Source organism: Condylostylus longicornis, unplaced genomic scaffold (assembly GCF_029603195.1).
Source record: "Condylostylus longicornis isolate FDR11 unplaced genomic scaffold, ASM2960319v2 ptg000006l, whole genome shotgun sequence".
Taxonomy (NCBI): Eukaryota; Metazoa; Arthropoda; class Insecta; order Diptera; family Dolichopodidae; genus Condylostylus; species Condylostylus longicornis.
In genome coordinates this window covers 3,718,900-3,740,279 of record NW_026577975.1, presented here as the reverse complement: position 1 = coordinate 3,740,279, position 21,380 = coordinate 3,718,900, and the positions used below count along the sequence as shown (strand labels likewise).

The following is a 21,380-nucleotide window of genomic DNA, read 5'->3' as shown; positions in this document are numbered from 1 at the left end:
TCAAATACACAGAGTACGTCTACGTTGCAGCAAGGTAGTAGCATAAGCGAAACTTTCGATTTGGTTAGTAGTTGTTTTTTTTATTGTTTATACGTTAATGTAATTACTTGGATTCTTGATATAGTTTTACTTTTAGTAAATTTACGTTGGAGCTAAAGGTCAACGAGGTAAATTACTAGAAAAATATTACAGTTTATCTAAAAAATACCAAAACGCAGGAGTGTTAAAAACTTTCAGAAAGTCAATCATTACATTTGGAGCCTGAAAAATTTGAAATTTGAAAAACTAAGTTGCACAAATAAATTATATGTCCACAATACTTTATACCAAATTAATGACGTAATTACTTTTAGTGATTTGAAAACCAATAAGTTTTTTTTTGATTACCTATATATGTTTTAAAAATAATACATTTTTCTTTTGTTGTGAATAAAATTAAATGAAACAAAACTTAATTTTTAATTTATAACTTCCTCTTATTTTCAGGATTAAACCTAAATAAATTTAGAAGAGAGCCGAATTTATTTAGGTACTTTTTCTAATATAATAGGTAAAAACTCTATTTTATTTATCTAATTAAATAGTTATATTTTCGATTCTTATAACTAAATAATTAGGCATATTATCTATTGTAGGGAATATTTTTCAGCTACTTATTTAGGTGAAATTCCAATTTCTTTAGTTGAATTCCAAAAAGATTTTAAAATTATACAACTAAAAGATTAGGTGAACCAACTATTTGCTTAGTTGAAATCCAGACAAATGTTTAGGTGTTTTAGCTAGTATTGTAGATAAATTAGCTAATTTATTTGGTTAATTTTCCTAATTATTAAAAAGTAAATTCAGCTAATTTAAATTAGGCAATGTAGCTAAATAGTTTAGGAGGCTGAAAATCAAGCATTTCATTAGGTGATTTATACTATTGTTTTAGGTAAATTTTCTACTCTTTTTTTTCTGTGAATATGTTATATAAATATGTATAAGATAGCACTATAAAAGGTCTTTTATATGTCTGTATACGAGGTTGTATAAAACTGTATGTCAATTATCTCCGACATTTAAAATCGTTTATTTATAGAGGTATCATAGAGTTGACACGGTTAATTATATCCATTCTCGTTTTATTAATTATATATTTAACTTACATTAGTATATAAGTAATAAATAATATAATTTTAAAGATTTTCATACAATTATAATTTTACTTAAAAATATATAAATTTATTAATTATTTTTTCTTATTTTTGCTTATTTCATTTCAGATGCATATTTCAAGCAATAGTAACTTTTTCAACACAATAATGAATTAATCTTAAAATAAGAGAAAAATTATCGAAGAAATTTACTATAAAACAACCATAAAATTGCTATTACTATTTAAATTCGATAATATTAAAAATAATAATAGAATTAATGTAGAAATATTAAATTAATAATATATACAAAAGAAAAAAAAAAACAAAAATAAAATAATATAATAAAAAATGCAACTCCAATCAAAGAAAACCCGAATTTTATTAAAAACAAAAAAATCAATCAATTATTTTGTGAGTTAACATTTAAAAAAGAAAAAGAACTCTTTTTTTTCAAAAAAAAAAAATTAATATATTTAAAATTTACTGAAAACAATCACAGTTTTAAGAATTAAAATATTATAAAAAACAAGAAAACATAAACAAAATTAAATTAAATTTAAAAAAAAAATTATTTAGTTCAATGTCTCATTCTTCGCATGTCTCCTTTATTCTCTATACTTATATTAAAAATAAAATCATTGAAATAAATGCGTGAAAAGAAAATTAATTATAGAAATAAAAAAAGAAAGAAAATAAATAAAACTAATTTAATTTCGGTATACGTTGCTGTTAAAATTTGATAAAAACAAAATTAAAAAATAATATAAGAAAAAAATCAATGAAAATGGGAGACCGTGAAGTTTTAGCACAACATATTATGTCATTAAATAATGCTACTACTACAGGCACCAATAATTTATCATCAATTAATAATACATCAATAGCAATACCATCATCATCATCATCTTTAATATCTAATGTAACATCATCATCAATAGCAACATCAACATTACCAACAACAGTTTCAACGGCATCAATAACAACAGTTTCATCTACAACATCTGGTATAACATTATGTAATGGTAGTAGTGGTACTGTATGTGGAAGTGGTGCAACAACTCCAACACCATCCCAACAACAACAGCAACAATTAATGCAATCACATCAACAATCAACGCAACAACAACAACAAAATCAATTACATCATCAAAATTCAATACAATCAGTTTTATCATTAACTAATAGTGATACATTAAATGGTAGCGGTGGTTTAAATTTAAATAATAGCAGTGGTGGTCCTATAATTGGTGTAAATACAAATTCAATAATTGGTAATAATACTGTTGGTAGTAGCAGTAGTGGTGTTGTTGGTAATACTGGTGTTAATAGTAGTGGTAGTGGTAATATTGGTAATTCAATATTACATAATAATAATATTATAAATCCTAGTCAAATCCGAACAACAGCTAATGGATGTATTGGTGGTATTAGTGGTGGTATTAATATTGGTGTTACAAGTGTTGGCGGTGGTAGTTTATTACCAACATCAGCTGTTAATTCACTTGTTACAGCACCAGTTACAAATAGTGCAGTTATTAATAGTTCTAGTAATAGTAATAGTAATAGTAACAGTAAATCAAAAGGACCTATACGTGTTGGATTTTATGATATTGAAAGAACAATTGGTAAAGGAAATTTTGCTGTTGTTAAATTAGCAAAACATAGGATAACAAAAAATGAGGTAAGTTAATATTTTTTTTTTTTATTAAATATTATTTAATAAATATATAAAATTCTATTTCAATACTTATTTGGTTCATTCATGGTATAGATTGGTCCCTATTCGCTATATATCATGGTGTAATGTCCAAGTTTTGAAAGTAGGGAAAACTTTAATTTTATTGAATGTTAACCTTCATAAAACTGTGAAGTTTTGCAAAAAAAAAAAATTATATCCGGAATATTTATTGAAAAAAAAAAATTGATTAAAATTTCAATTTGAAATTATAAACATGCGCATATATATATATATATTTAGGAATATACATATATTTATATATACATATATGTAAGTTTCATTACAAATAAAAAATTCGAAATGAGATCATGAAAACCAAATCATATATGAAATTTTTTCTATTTTTTTTTTCTGAATAGCTAATATTTTATGGCTGATGATTTTTCCGCCTCTAAATTCTTATATATTGAATCAAATATATTGTATATACATTTATATTTATTTTATCTATATCATACATACATTCATATTTATTAAATAAATATGCTGACTTAAGTGAGCATATATACATATATGTATGTTAAGTCAGTTTGGTAACACGCTATAACAATTTTTCCAAATTAACAATAATTTCTATTTATTTTAAAAAAACAACGAAGAATAAAGAAAACCAAAAACATGAAAATCATAAAATTTGAAAAATTTTCCAATATAGCGAAGATATGAAGAATTAATATCCTCTTTACATTCTTGATTCAATTTAATAAACAAAAGTTTATTGTATGTTTATATATTATATGGGGATTGATTGGCTGATTCATTCGTGAAAAACAAGTAGAATTTATTTATCCAAAAAACAAAAAAAAAATAAAATTGCAAAAATGGAATGTGAAAATATTTAATTTTTCTAAATAAATTATTAAAAGAAGAAAAAAAAACACAAAAATACTATCAGCAGTCAAGCACTCCACCACATTTTGTATTTTTAGAAGAAATTCTTAAAAATTGTGGTGTTTTTATTTTTGCAAACTCTTTTTCTTTATTTCTTTTAAATTTTCACTCCATATAAGTTCAAGTGTCTGTCTGACAATTTAATTATTGTCTATTTTTATTCTCTTTTCAATATTATTAATATGAAAAATAGTTTCGTTTCAAAGCAAAGAGCAAAGAGTAAAAAAGCAATTTGTTGGCATATAAGAATATTATAAGAAATCTTGGGCAAGTAATTTTAATTGCTCGAGCCTTGATATCTAAAATTTCGAAAGAAAACATGAAATTATATTTCGAATTTCGAAATTTTGAATTTTTTCGAAAATCAAAATTACGATTTTTTTTTTTTCGAAATAAATTCGAAATTTAATAAAAAATCATTCGTATCTTTATTGAATCGTAAATAGAATTGGAACTCATTTTATATTAAAGTTCTATACTTGGAGATGAAAATTAAAATCGTACTATAACAAATTTTACTCATTCGCTAATACAATAAAAGTTGTGATAAGTGGTAAAGTATTTCCTAAACTTATACCGGTATAACAATACAGAACAGAATACCTATTTTTTCTTATCCTTAATTTTATTTGCAAATTTTTTTTTTTTTAAAAAGAAATTTATACGACTGAATTTATTGATTTTATTATATATGAAAAATTTAATATTAATTCTATTAAATTTAATTCTCACACAATTCTCGTGTATAGAAGCTATAAAATATATCATCTTCAATGTCATTAACATGTTGGCAATTTGTCAATTACAATACAATTCATTTGTTTTTATGATGTTAATTTTTTTTTCGTTTTAAACTTTAACAAATTTCGTAAATAATTTAAAAAAAATTAAAGTTTAAGGTTACGCGTTATACTTAAATATTTTAAATTAAATTTCTGTTATATAGCAATACATATAACATATATGTATATAATTTGGGTTATATATATATATTAGTAGATTCAGGTGGAATAATCTTATATTGGCGATTAAAATATTTAAAGTCGTTGATTTTTATTTTAATGTATTTTATTATTTGTAGTTGAATATTATATTTGTTAGAATATTTATATAAAAAATTTCATGAACACTATATAATGTTGATAATTATTAATATGTATAATTCTGTATTATTGCGTGTAGTTTAGTTAAATGTTAAATCTATAGTTTTATTCATTCTATTTATTCTAATGAATAATATCTATAGTTTTATTTATTTCCATAAGAGAAAAATTGAGTTTTGTAATAAGATATAGGAACATATACAGATATATATAGATTTCTGCCATTTCCACTATATATAAGATAAATATAAGATATTTATAAGATATATAAGATAAATACAACGTATTTTTATATATGCATACTTACATATATATCTTATGAATATATGTATACGCTATATATAAGATATATATATAAGATATATATAAATATATATAAGATATATATAATATATAAATGCATATATATCACATATATATATATATATATATATATATATATATATATATATATATATATGTATATATATATATATATATATATATACTATATATAACATATATATACATATACATACATCTTATATATGGTGAATGTGGCATATAAGTCCATATATATCTCATATATGTATATATACACTATATATAACACATATATATACTTATATAATACCTTCATTATACATATATCTTATATATATAATGAAGGTTGCATATAAATCCATATATATATCTCCTATATATAACAGATATATACACTATATAACAGATATATAACAGATATACACATATGAAACAGATATATACATATACATATATCTTATATATATAGTGAAGGTGGCAGCAATTTCACTAGCAAGTTTTTTTATTTCATATAAAACATATTTATACTCGTAATATCTTATAAGAATAAGTGTGATAAAGAGATTCATTTCAAGAAAAACTGATTGTTTCTTAATTATATTACATGTATTTTAAATCGCCCTAATTAATAACAGACATTGGACTCATTTATGACTGTGTTTTTCTTTTAAAATATTGAATATTGAAATTTTCAATATTTTATTTAATTCGATCTCTCGCAATTTTTTAATTTTAAGATTATCAATTATATTAATCATATTACGTCAAATTTTAAAATCAACTGCTGGATTATATAATTATATATAGTATATTTAAAAACCTTGATTTGTTCACTAACTTCGTTTATATATATATTATTTTTTTCATAAATCTATTCTCTCTCTTTCACCCTCTTGATGAAATTGTTGTAAACTTTAAAAATAATTTTTATTATTTTTGTTTTGTTAATACGAGTATAAAAATTAATATTTATTCTTTACAAAAAAAAAAAAATTCAAAATGAATATCTTTTGGATTAATATTTCATTTGAATTGCTGATAGGATGAATGCTCTTTTTTGTTTTGTTTTTCTTTAATTCTATAATTTTCAATTACTGATTTTTTTTTTCTATTCATATTGTGGTTTTTCATTTTAGTTTTTGTTTTTTTTTTGTATAATAAATATTGTTTAAAGTGTGTATCTTTTAAATTTTTCTTTTTTCGTCGACATTGAAATTTTCCGGTTACTAACGTCGTGTATATATTGATTCATTTAATATGTACAATTCTCATCATCATCATTGGTCTTACGTACAGAGATGTATATGTTTATACAAAAAGTATATATATAGTTTTTAAATAAAGAAAAAATAATTGAAATTGAAAAATTTGCGAATTTTAATTCAATTTTTTTTTATTTCTTTTTTCGTTTTTAAATATTTATTGTATTTTATATACGTATACTTAGTTTTCTTGTCCCTCCTTGAAATGGAAAATTTTTAGAGCGTAAAAAATTGAATGGTAATTGAATGATGACATATTTATAAGAGAGAACAAAAACTACAAATTAGGAGTTTTTTTTTTTTATTAAAATATGAAAAATAGAATGAAAAATTTACGACTCTAAAAAAAAAAAAAATAATTTTGTATTTAATTTTATTAATAGAAATTAAACAAAATTTGATGATGTAATGCGATTTCTTAAAATTCAATTGAAATATTATTGAATTCAACATTGTCTAATTTTAATTTTTGCTCATTTTTATTTTGTTTTTTAATTAATTTTAATGATTTTAGCACGACCTTTTCTAATTAATTACTTAATGAAATACGAGTATAATGCAATTATTTATTATTATAGTAATTTTTTTTTATTAAATTCACATGATTCCATTCAGTAATAATTAAGAAAATAATAATTATAGAGCTTAGATTTAGGGGGAAAAATTAATAATTTTTTTTTGGGAGTAAAAAAAAATATTTTTCAATTGGCGAGAAATTTTGTAAATTTTTATGACAATGTTAAGTAAAAATTTTCTCATGTTGTAAAATGAAAATTACGATATAAATGAATGAATAAAAAATTTTCAATGGTTAATCTTTATTTTTTTGTGAACTCTAATTAAGGGAATTGGTTCAGCTGTATTGAATACCAATTACATTCTAATTTGTTATTTACTCAACTGTTCATTTGTATTATATTTACATACATAATATGTATGTGTACATATAGTTTAAAAGTTATTAATAATTGAGTTAATTTCCTTGCTGCTTAAGTTTGCAACTTCCCAATAAATTTAATTCTTAATGTTTATAAGTAACTGAAAAAATATGCCAAGTTTCCCGATTTATTAATATTAAACTAATATTATTTTCAAATTTTTTATTATAATCACTGAGGTATAATTATAATTATATTTTTCACAAAATTTTGATTCTTACGTATTGTTTGTCAATAGGAGAAATTAATTACACTTCGTGTATTGTATAACCTCAATAATGTTAATTTTAATTTTAAAGCGAATTCAGAATTTTTTATAAATTTAAGATAAAGTAAAATTAAAAATAAAAATTTTTTGCTGATATTGTTATACGTGTTATAATATATTGTCATACATGTGCATGAATTTTTAGTTTCATATGCATATTTGTAATAAACTGTGTATAAAAGCAATTACAAAAAGCCACATATAATATTAGAAAAATAATGTTCCTAAAAGTGTGCAATTTTTTTCCATTATTAAAATTTTCCTTGTATAATGTAATTGTTATCAATATTATACTCATTATTTATATTTATAATAATAAAATGCAATAAACATATAAGAAATATGTATAAATATGTATAGATAATGTAAAAAACAGCAATAAAATTTGATTACGTAAACTTAATCAACTTATATAACACAAGACAATACAATACAATATGCATATTTATCAAAACAATTATTCTTCATTTCAAGGGAATTGAAAATACTAACAAAATATTACAAATAATATCTATGTATACACTATAGAGTATTTAAATATATTAAGTAACTCATAAAGAAACCTTGAATAATTACTTTGATAAATGTTGTAGACTATAATAGAAATATATTATTTAAAAAATACAAAAAAAAGGGAATAAATTTTATAAAACAACAGACAGATTAACTTTATATTATTATGTTAAAATTAAAAATATAAGAAAATGTGGGTCATTTTTATACTTAATTAAACATCTGTTTATCTATGGTGTTCCTTCTTATTTTATTTTTTTTTTGTTATATATCTCATTGACCTTTGAAATTTTTTTTTATTTTATTATAAAAGATATTATTATTTTTTATTATTATTACTGTTTGTTCTATTCTTCCGGCATTTAATTCACTTAAATAAATAAAATTTTCGCATTTATATACGTTTCATATACCAGCAGTTAATTTGCAATAAAGAAAAGTAATCTTATATCACATTAAATAATATTATTATATTCGTTCTGGTTGCGTATATAAGTATTAGGTGTATAGTTACTTGTTTAATATTGTCAAAAACCTATTTTATTATCCTATATTTTTTATTAGTATAATAAATCTTCTACTCTCGTTTTTCTCATTTTGAAATGCATAAATATATGTATATACTGAGACGTATATTATGTATGTACTTTTGAAATTTTGAGTAAAACAAGATACTTTTATTGCTATAATTAAAAAATTCTTCATTATCAATATTTTCGTTTCGTTTTTTAATTGAAATCTTCAAATGATTTTAAATTTTTTTTTTCTATTTTTTAACAAAATTTTTTTTTTTATTGAGATAAGAAAGTTTTTGTTTTATTTTTGAAATAATTAAATTTTATATTTCTATATTTAGTAATATAATTAAAATATTATAACATGGTGGCGCTTTCCAAGATAATTTCCTTAAAATAAATATATTCGCGAATATTTTTATGGTAAATTAATTGCAAAAAAAATTGACATAATTGTTGATTATACAGGGTGTTTTGTATGGTGGTGCTATACTAGACTAATAATTAGTGGGGGGTTTGAACCCGAGACCCTTCCGTTTGAGGGACGTGTGGTAAGATTAATTTGTTGAGATTAAAAATTATTCAGCGGTGGAGCTTATTGATGAATAAATTTTATTAACGAAGATCTAGACGCTAATATATATCAATGCACTATTAAACGGAATACCCTGCATTATCATATAAAAATGATAATGACGAGAAATTTTTTGATTTTATAATCTAATACATATATTTTTAAAATTTTGAACTTTTTTGCAAAAGAAATTGTTTTTATAAGATCAAATATAATGTTTTATTTGAAAAAAAAAATAAGATATTCTATTATAAATGTAAAATATGAAAAGATTTTATATTTAAAGTAAGTAGGTTAAAGTTATGATAAAATTAAAAAATGAAATTGAAAATAGAAAATAGAAAATTAGTTTTTAACATGAAATCATTTTATTTTTATATATAATAAAAATATATATGTAGATTTTTATCTTAAATATTTTTTCAGGTTTGATTTCACATTATTAATATTATTCGAAATATTTGTAAAATTTCAAATGTAATATTGAATTTTAAATTGATAATTTTTTAATAAAAAAAAAATTTTAGGGGTTAGAAATTTGACCCTATAGAAATTTGGCACTAAAATCGTTGGCAAAAATCAACTTTTCTGAGTTTTTTGGAAAAATTGAAGCTTAATAAGTTTAACCGTCCTCTTTTAAATAAGCTAACGTTCTTTTGGCCTTACAACTAGTTGGGCTCATTACTAGTGAAGCCAGTTGAATATACATGTACAAACTGTCCAAATTCAGAATTATCAATATATACACTCTTCAGTTATATAATTAACACAACAACTAATTTAAGACCGCTTCTTATTAAAAATTTTCATTATTATTTTGACCCTTAAATATATTCATTTAAATTAATTGTATATACAAATTATTTATAATAAAATTCTTTATTAAATTTTTAAAGAAAAATTCATTTTAACCACAACATGTGGGATTAATTCAATTTCAATTATAAAATAAAGAGCTTTGAAAACTTTTAAGACTTAGTCGTTAAATTAACCATAATATAATTATTGATTATAATAATTAATAAATTACAATATTTAAAATAATTTTTTTAAATTTAATTTCATATGTTATAATTAATTAAAAATTATAAAAACAAATTGATATTTTTCTATTAAAATTATTTGGTTTTATTTTGAATTGTAATTGACTTTTCTTATGTACATATATATTATGTGGTTATAACATAATTTTATATAAAACAAGTACATATATGTATATATATCATTTAAGTATATATATTTATACAGTCCAGACCCATTTCAACATTATTATTTCAATTTTATAACAATTTCATTTTAAATTTAATCGTTCAATATATTATTTAACCATAAATTGTTATCTTGCGGTTTAACTACAATACAGAAGTTCATAATATTTATTCAAATTATTTTATATACATATACAGGCCCGGTTTTAACTTGTTGAGTGCCCTACGTGATTTGTAAAAAATGCGCCCCTTCCGGTTTTAAAGCAATGGACCATATAAAATAAAATTGTACATTCTTATTATTTTATCATGCATTCTTATTCAAGTTTAGTTATAAAATTTTAGTCTTTTTGCATACATGTACAAGTTAGCTATATGTATATTTTATAGCTAACATATTACTTTTGTATATATGTGCAATTTAGTTCTAAATAGAGAAAAAACAATTTTTGATTTCGAAACGGAAAAAAATTTTAAAGAGAAAATTTTAAAATTCAGTTTCTTTTTTAAGTTTTCATTTGGCGCCCGGAACACAGGGGCAACATTGCTAATGCCAATGTTTACATTGCATATATATGTTTGATCCGGGATATGATATGTATGTACCAAAATGCTATATTATGTTGTATGTCAATATGTTTGGTTTACAAAACTTATTGTTAAATGTTACATAGAAATTTCATAAAAATTTTTTCCATTTCAAAAATTTTTTAAATTTTAAATATTAAATCTATTTTAATATTATTGGAAGCACATGTATAAGTATATATAAATAAAAAAATTTATTTATAGTATGTATGCATATATGTACTTTAAAAAAATATTCTTGTTTTGCATAAATTTATACATGACGTCTCTTCATATATAAAAAAATCATTAGAAGTACATGTGCAGAAAACATGAATTTTCAATATCGATAACTAAGTAAAAGGAAAAAGTTTTCCGACACTCTTAAAATAAATTCTGATCCTTTTCTTTTCTTTATTTTTGTTGTTGTTGTCATTTTTATTTGTTTAAAAATCAATATGGTGTTTTTTATATAATCGTGTAACCATATGTAATAAACCCAATGTCATTCAAAAATTACTTTATTTTTATAATATTTTTGTTCTTTCGATTGTATTTTCAACATCTTTGGAGTATACTTATAGGCGACATACAGATAAAATTTTTTATATACACTTACATATAGATATATAAATTTCCATAATGTTGTATAATGTATAACACATATTTTTTAACTTGTACATTTTTTCAAGAAGATTTCAAAAAAAAATATTCGGTTTTCTTAACAGTGTACAACCAAGTTAGTAAATATATATGTATTTATGTATATAGTAAAACATGTTTGATTTTCATGTTAAGTTTATAAAACTCTTAAAGTATAATAGACACTTTTATTTACTCCCCTTTGTATAATAGTTTTTTTTTGTATTTAAATTAAGCTTATAGTGACATAAATTTTTTTTTTATTTTTCTTTGGTTTTTTTATGTTTTTCTCTGTGTAAACCACTTACATAACATTTTCCTTTCACAAAATTTCCCTACAAAATATTCATTAAATATGAATGTATGTATATGTAGTATAATAAATATATAAAGTTCATAAATGAAGGGAAAACTTAACTTATAGTCAAATATACTTTGTAATCTCATATACTGTGTTTATAGTAATATTTATTTTGTATAGTATAGTTGTTATAATGTACTTACCTCAATATTAATAAGGTCTATCAAAGTTCCTCCACTTTAAAATGGAAAAAGAAAAAAAAAATTTCCTTTTATGCAATTGGATTAAAATGTTTCTTATACAATATTTAAGATTTTTAAATGAATTTATATATTGTGTGCATCTCTGTAGTTCTTGCACGTTCACATGCAGTAATGCGTTTATAAACAAATCATTAAGTATATATACCTTCATGTTTATGCTCCATGAACCTGTAAAATAATTGAATCTAAAAAAAGTGTAAATTAATATTATAATAGATTTTTTTAAATAATAGAAAAATAATTAAGATATTCTAGAAAATTTCATTAAAATATTAATTTATTCTGAGAAAGTTCATAAAATATATATTTAAAAAATGTAATTTAATAGGTTTTTAGGCCATTATAAATATTGAATATTTTTCTAGCGGCTACATTAAATGACTATAAATACCAATAAATTGTAACTTTATGTAATGTGAGTAGAAGACCGAAGAAGATTTGATTTGACAAGAAAATTGTCAACCACGCTAGATTTACATTACCCAAGGGATTTAATAATAAATCTCCCAGCCTATTAGATGTTTATGGTGTGAGAACCATAAGAAATCAGAAAGATGTGCCTATAATTTCCCATCAAAATTTAATAGAACTTCATAGCTCTTGAAAATATAGAGTTGAAAGTTTAATAATGTGTTATAAAATTTTTACTTGAAACTATTTTGTATACACAACGCAATTTTTCTTACATCCATCGATATTGTGTTTACTAAATAAATATAATCATAAATATACGGAATGTAACGCACACATCTACACATACACATATAATTTGTATCGATCCTTTTTTCATGGCACATTTTGTCCTCTATACGTATTCAATTATCGTTATGTTTATAATAAGGCAGCGGTTTCAATAAGAAAATCCAATCGTATATATACATATATACCATATATATACCAGAAAAACGTATATATATATATACCACACAGTATAAATATATAATGTATATAACATATACGTTACATATATATACTTTCTTTGGATTTGTTGATTGCCATGCATTTATCCTATCATGTATAGTTTTGTTACATTTTCTATTTCCTTATATTAAATTTTTATTATTTAAAAATTCCATTTGAACTAAACACCCATATTAATATGAATATAAAATGTACGCTTCCATAAATGAATAACTGTTATACATATATATTTAATTGCGATAAACGCTTTAGTTTAAGCAAACTTGAATACAAAAAGTATATATATAAGTATATACCATATATATATATATAGATATACATATATAGTTATAATAAAGGCATTCAAATTAAATTATGGAAGTAAATTAAAGTATACCCATACGTCTGTGTTTTCCTTTTTTATATAAGTTTTTTGATGCGGTTTAAATATCTTAAATGTTTACACAATATATAGCTATACATACCTTAATTTATATACATTGTTGATATTTGAATCTATATGAATATATATAAATATCTATATAATATATATGAATTTATATGAACGAGTAAGTTTATTTTAAAAATTGTCAAGTTTGAGGGCTCTTAAGTTGTTACAAGGTCTCTCAATATGCATATATTTAAAATAATATGCTATAATATTTGTATACGTTTTACATTTGAAGTATTTTTTTTTTTCATTTTTAAATATAGGTACTTAGTTAATATCTGGATATTATATATTTATACACATATATCGGATATAAGTTTTTGGTGTATATGTATGCAGGATACTTAAAGATTTTATTTAAAAAAAAATTCGCATTTGAAATACTTTTTTTTTCGATATTCTTTCTTAAAAAAATGTGACAATTTTATAGAAATATTAAATGTAAATGTTACTTTAATAATGAGACTTTGGATTTGTGATTTTCATACGAAAATATTCATACAGAATTTAAAAAACAAGAATTATTAGAACAGAACTTAAGAAACAAAATTATAATAAACAAAAAATTTTGTAAAACCGGTACTATAAATTTATTTCTCAAAAATTGAGAATATTGAAAATCATTTAAACTTACAAGTTTTTGACATTTAGGAAGCGGATAATGACAATGTCCTGTCGAATTAGTATAGTTCCATGGTACCTCATTTTACAAATTGTTAAGAAAATAAAAATTATCATACATTTTTTTAAAATTTTAACTAATTTAAATTGATTTTATTCTTTTTTATTGAAAATATATCAAAATATATTGATTTCAAATATTTTTAATATAACATCCCATTCCTTTTCCCTTTAAACCTAGTTTGTATTTCAGAATTCAAGTGAATAGGTAATAAAAATAATTTACTATAATATACGGATCGATCTCCGAATTTTGGTGCAATCATATAACCTCCCTTATTGTATGCAATGCGGTCGGTTAATATTGTATGCAATGCAATCGGTGAAAATGTAAATTAGATTGTATATGAATTTAATATTCACAATAGTAAGACTATTATTTTTATGGAGGGACATGAACGAAGGGGATTTTAAACAAATTTTTTCATATTTTTATTTCGAAAATAAAATAAATTTTGACTTTAAATTGTATAATAGTTTTTATTAATTTTTCAAAATATTGCAAAAATTAATTATTGTGAATTGATCATAAATTCATTTTATAATTTCTAATTTAATTTATTCTTATATACTATTAATTTTTAAACTGAAGTAATTTTATATAATTTATTTTTAATATATATATGAAATGTGGGTTTTATTATCGTACGTTTTATTGCATTATTAACGAATTCGCAGTCATAAAATTTTTAATTTTCATTACAAATAGGTAAGGTAAGGAAAGGTAATTATTTCAAAAAATTTCAAGGTATACGAGTACACTTAAAGTTTCGTCATTTTCAATTCAACTTCTCATTCTTGTAGATAATTACGTATGTGTATTTAAAGAATAATGACGATTCAATTTAAATATTCAAAAAAAAAAATATAATAAACGAGTGAATTTTGTTTTCAATTTTTAAGATCATTAATTAAAAATTTATTAAAAAAAAAATTTTTTTTTCGCAGCTCTTGAAATTCTTTATTTTTCTTCAATTTTATAAATTTCTCAAGATAAACGTGTACTTATGTTATGTGTATACATACTTATATACCTATAGATATACATAATAAGTTTTTATATAAGAACTTATAGCAAGGGAAACAAAATTTATATTTTCGGAGGAATAATAATTTTTTCGCGTAATGAATGAAATTTTATAAAAAATTTATTGCTGAGCTTCAATTTATTTGTAATTTTTAAAATCTTTTACATAAAATAATTAAATTAAAAAAAAAAAAATTTTCGCCCATTAATAAAAATTGTTTTTTTTTTTTTGTAAATAAATTTTTTGTGCAAATTAGAAATTTATTTTTAGGTATAGTAGGTATTAATTTAATATTTATTATCAATTAATTTTCATTGATGCGGTTTTTTTTTTTTTTTAATTTCTTTCTCATTTTTCTTATTTAATAGCGGTTGTATGTTAATTGAATGATGATATTTTTTATGTTTATTACTTAAAATAATAACACAGAAAAAAAAATTTAAAGAACGTCATTAATTTGCGTAAATTTTTTTTTTTATATTTTTAAACAAAATTTTTTATTATTCTTATTTGTCCGGAATTTTTTAAATAAATACAGTTTTTTTTTTAATATAAACAAAGTAAAATGCAAGTATATGCTAAAAAAAACAAAAAACCAAAAAAAAATGTTCAATTTTAGAAAAAAAATTTCTAGGGAATTTCTCAATTTAAATTATATTGTACAAAAATATCTGTAAATGAGTTCAGATTTTATAAAAAAAAACAAAAATCAAATGAAAATAAAATTAAATATTATGAACGTTTTTATACGTATACCACCTTGACCCCTTCACAAAATTTGTATACATATAAAAATATTTATACCCACAATGAATTCAAAATAGCGGTGTTTTATCAATTATAAAGATTTTATTCTCCATATATTATTATAAACATGTACATACTTTTATACTGTTATTCTTATTTCTTTAACTTTAACAATAATTATCATATATTCGTGCTCTAAATACGAATATTCATTACACGAGTAAATATTAAAATATATTTTTATTTTTATAAACATACCATACACACAATATTTATAATGATTTGAGAAATGAGAAAAAAATGAAGCAGAACTGGCGCAAGCATTATAATATTGGCTATATGATATATACTATTTATATTGGTAGTATGAAAATACTACAGAAATATAAAGTTTAAAAGTGAATAGATAAATAAATATATATATAATTTTATTAGATAGGTATAGCATTCGTTTCATTTTCATTTTTTCCTAAAATGATTTAAGAATATAAATGTGGACGCATGTAGTAAATTAAAAAAACTAACAACAAAAAAAAAAAGGAAAATTCGGTCATGTACATGTGTAAAATAAATATTATATGTGAAAGAGTTGCCGTTCTTATATAATAATAGTTCATAATTTGAAGTGTTACTCTTGACTCTTACCAAATGAAATCGAACTTAGTGTGGGAATATCTGTCGATTTGTCATATGAAGTCATATGGGGTGGAATGGATGGGTTACCGGCAGTAGGAGTTATGAAATCGGACGTCGGGAATGAGGTAGGCGAAGCTCTTCGTGTCTGATGTGTCTCCTAAAAGAGCCAATGAGCTGTTGGCGTCTAAAAGAAAAGATGCCAAGTTGGTTGTCGGCCTTTTCATTAGGAATTGCTAACATTGCCTTGGGTTATCTCTTCGCACAAATTTGGACAATATGGGAATCGTTTTTGTATGTGTAGATTTTGCCATAATAACTTTGAAACGGCTGAGCATATTCTCTCCTTTTGTAAAGTATTGGCCAGGAAGCAATTGGATTACTTGGGCGAATCTGTAATTATGTGAGGGTTATATGCCAAACTGATGTATTTTTGATGGTGGGATGTAACAATAAGTCTGTATGGCTGCAGTGACCTGATCTGAGGTTGACCTCTGCCATTTTTCAAATTTAATGTAATCTAATCGCATATTCATTCTGTATTCATAATTTAAAGGCTAATTAATTTAAATAAAAAAGTTATTAAATATTTATTTCTTTCGGATTAGTTTTTTCGATTTTTTCTACCTAAAAAGAAAATTTTCGATAAATTTTTTTATCATATTTATCAGTTTTTATTCACTTATTTACTTCTATTATTTTCTATACAAAATACATGCTAAAATCATTTTACGTTTTTACCTCTTTCAAGTAAAATAAACACAATAAAAAAGCTCATTTTCACTTATCACCCTGTAACTTTTTTATTAAAATACTAATATAACTGTTTATATTCATATGTTTCTACAATATACACGCGTATATGTGCTCGTTTAAGGAAAATCGGAAATTATGTATTTTTCTTGGCATATAAAGAAGAGCAAACAAACGGTTCTCCTATCATTCCCCCAATAAAATTTGTAAATTAAAAAAAATTTTTTTTGGTTTTTTTTTTTTTAATTTTTCATATACCAGTGCCACAGCTATAGGAGAGCTTTTTTTGAATTTGTGATTCATTAAAGGTCAAAATTTTATATTGACGCCATTAAAATGAAAAAGAAGACTGTGTTCAGTTATTCTTTCTTATTATTATTTTTATTATTTTGTTCTTATTTTTTTTTTATGTTTTGTTTGTTTTTAGCGGTCATTTTTTTTTTATTTGATATATAGTATATAATAGATATAATAAGCTCGCTGAACTACTTAAATTTTATATTATATTTGTACTCGTATATGTAGTAAAAATTTTGGGTTTATTATATAGGATGGTAATCAAGAATTTTAATTTATATACAATCATACATTATATATATAATTGTGTATATATAATATATGTTTCTTTATATAACTTAGTAATTTTACAATATATAATTAGAATAATACATACATACATATGTGTATACATGTACTGTACGTACAAGATCATGTTGATCTACAATATTATATATTGTAGTATACCTATAATAAAAATTTTATTTCAAACATACATATGTTCAATTTTGTTTATGATTGTACAAATTATTCGGTCATTGTTCTATTTCAATATACAAACATTTAGACATATTATGACAATATTCAACATAAAAATAATTTTAATGAGAGTAGTTATAAAAAAATTTACAGTTAATAACAACTTAATATGAGTTTATAGGAGAGATGAACCATGTACGTACGTTAATGAAAATTTTGAGAGAATAATTTGTTATTGAAATTTATATACAAAAAAATTTAATTAGTTTGTTAAAAGAATAAAAGACAAAAAACCCCAGACAAATTCAAGTTAAAAAGAGATTCTTTTTATTTATATTAAAAAAAAATCAAAAAATTAAATTTTGAGTGCGAGAAAATTACATGCTACCTACTACACTATGTAGGTAAGTATGTTCAAATATACTAAAATATCCACCACATAATAATTATGATTTATGAGAAAATTTTAAGTTAAAATATTTTAATATTTATTATGAAAAAAAAAAATTCGAGAAAATACTTTTTGAAGAAGAAGTCAAAATGAGAGCGACAGAACGACGACAGAAGAGAGAAGGGAGTAATGTAATAAAAATTTCATATATGTATCACCTTCTGTACATGATAAAGTTGTTGACACATGTAAATAATGTAAGAAAAAAATTTTAGTTCTTTAATTTTTCTTCTTTTCTTATTTCTTGTTTCGTTTCTCTTATAAAATTCTTCGAATTTCAAAAATGTTTCAGCAAAAAATATTTTAATTTTTACAAATAAAAATAAACATATATTTTCTTTACTTTATTTCCATTTTCTTTTGTTTCATTTTTATTTTTTTTGCTTTTACTTTACGTTTTGTAAAAAAAAAAAAAAAATAATTTGGTCAAGGTGACTGATAATATACACACATTTAAAAATATGGTACATTTCATCAAAAATTTGAACTTTATGGAAATGATCATGAAATTTTTACATAATTAAATGATTAGTCATCAACATAATAAACTATATATTTTTATTATTATATACAATATAAATAATATTTTAAGGAAAACAAAACAAAAATTTTTTTTTTTTGAATTTTATAAAATGTTTTTATTTTTTAAATTTTTTTTGTTTTGTTTATTTTGATATAAAAAAATATTTTAAATATTAAGTGATTTAAAATTAAGAACTCTTATATTAAAAATTAAGAAACAAAAAAATAGAGACAATTTAAATAGAAATTAATTAGTAAAGTAGCTAATTTTTTCATATTTTTTATCTCTTTTACAATTTATGAAGAAATTTTTAATTTATTTGTAATATTCTAGAAATTCTTTTAATAACTTAAATATTTGATAATTTTTATTTATTATATAGGTGTATAAAATTAAAAATATAGAATAAAACTGTATAATATTTAAAGAATTTAATTGTTTATAGTAGACGCAGGGAAATGTTGAAATAGAAAATTTAATGTTAGCGAGAATTATTAATAATTTCTTATTGAGAGCTTTATTTGCTTGTTTAACCTGAGGAAATAATTTTCTGAATAGCCTTAAGAATTATACGATTTTAAAAGATTTTTTTATAACATTGTGATTACATATTGTACATATAAGTGTACAATAAATGAAATAGTGGCATTTACAAGGGGTTTGCATTAACATAAATCTGATGCTAATTAGGAGCTATACACAAATAACAAACTGAGCTTGCAAGTTCTGCTATTTAAGTACAAATATTAAAATTTAATTAAATTATTAAAATTAGAATATGATTTTTTCATTTTAGTATTTTAGACAGTTGCGACCTTTAAATCGCTATTAATTATTTTTACTATATAATATTTAAATATATTTATGTATTTCATATGATTAGTGCAGTGTCATGTAATATAATTTTTATTTAATTTCGTTACAAGCCATTTTTTAATTCAAATACTTCGAAAAAGCAGAACAACATTAGTATACTTATAAGTACATATAGTATGTGTCATTTACAAACACATACTTAAGTATTTTATAAAAAAAATTAAATTTGATGAATAATATTTTATTTTCTTTCCATCAATTATAATTTTTTTTATTAGTGGCTATCATTCTAATGTTAAAATATATGATGCATTTATAATGGTGTATATGGGGCTCTATACCCCATAACAATAATAATGACGATACACTACTACACTTATGTACATATGTGTGTGTAACATATATATTTAAGGGGGTTGTTTCTTTTCAATATTCAATTTACCATTCTAATATTTTTTACTTTCTATTTTAATATTTTATACGTACTTTCACTCTATCATCATATTAAGTATGTACATATATGCTTTTATACATTTTTAATGGTTTTAATCATTTGGTCAGCTAAAAGAAACGTGATCAAAACGTTAAATAAGTTATGAAAAATAAAATAAAAAAATAAAGCCAGAAAAAAAAATAAAATAAAATGAAAAGGCTCATAAATTCTGGTTGGGCTTTGACGTTCGAAAATATTTAGTGAAAATGCGTCAAAATGAAAAACAAAATAATTTAAAATACAAAAAAAAAAAAAAGAAAAAGGAAAAAATTAGCAACATATACAAAAAATTTATTTCTATTTTTCAAAATGCAAAAAAAAGAAAATTTTTTATAAATTTTTATTATGATTTTGTTTTTATTTATTTTAAAAATTTCTTTTTTGATTTTTTCTTGTGCAAAAATTTTATTTCATTCATAATAGTTTTAAAAATAAAACATACGTATGTAATATTAATTTTTTTTATTTTTTTTTTTTTGCAAACTGTTTTCAGTGTCATGGCATTTAGATTTTGTTTAAGGAAAGTCAATTTATTTATAGCATTTTAAAATGAATAGAAAGAGAGCAAGTTTAATAGTAGAATTTAAGCTGCCATGCCTCTTACCGTATTCCTGAAATAGGTTTTTAAAAATAGGTTTTGAAAAATGTTCTACAGCTGACCTATATTCCGTCAAACGCCAAATGAACAAAAAAACTCAATATAATTATGTATATGAAAATATATATGATAATAAGGGTTAGGAATTATGCGTCACGTATTGTTATATTAAGCCCATCTGAGATTATTCAAATATTACGTTATATTATCAAATATTATGCAATGAATACAAAGAGGCGAACATTCTTTAATTGCAATAAATTATTAAATTTAATTTTTATTTCCAGTAACTTAAATTATTAGTAAAATTTTGGTCCTCTATTTACTT

The 21,380-nt window shown here is 21.5% G+C and overlaps 1 protein-coding gene across 5 annotated transcripts in view; it reads left to right on the top strand.

Annotated features, from left to right (window-relative positions):
- Nucleotides 1–1,502: 1,502 nt before the first annotated feature.
- Nucleotides 1,503–21,380, top strand: part of LOC129618455 (serine/threonine-protein kinase par-1) — a 140,958-nt gene continuing 121,080 nt past the window's right edge. For 4 of the 5 annotated variants that reach the window (XM_055533208.1, XM_055533206.1, XM_055533207.1 and 1 more), the window contains exon 1: nt 1,503–2,817. In XM_055533208.1, coding sequence (XP_055389183.1) covers nt 1,915–2,817 — 903 coding nt within the window. In that variant the 5' untranslated portion in view covers nt 1,503–1,914. The remainder of the gene's footprint in view (nt 2,818–21,380) is intronic. The other variant, XM_055533209.1, reaches the window with a different exon arrangement.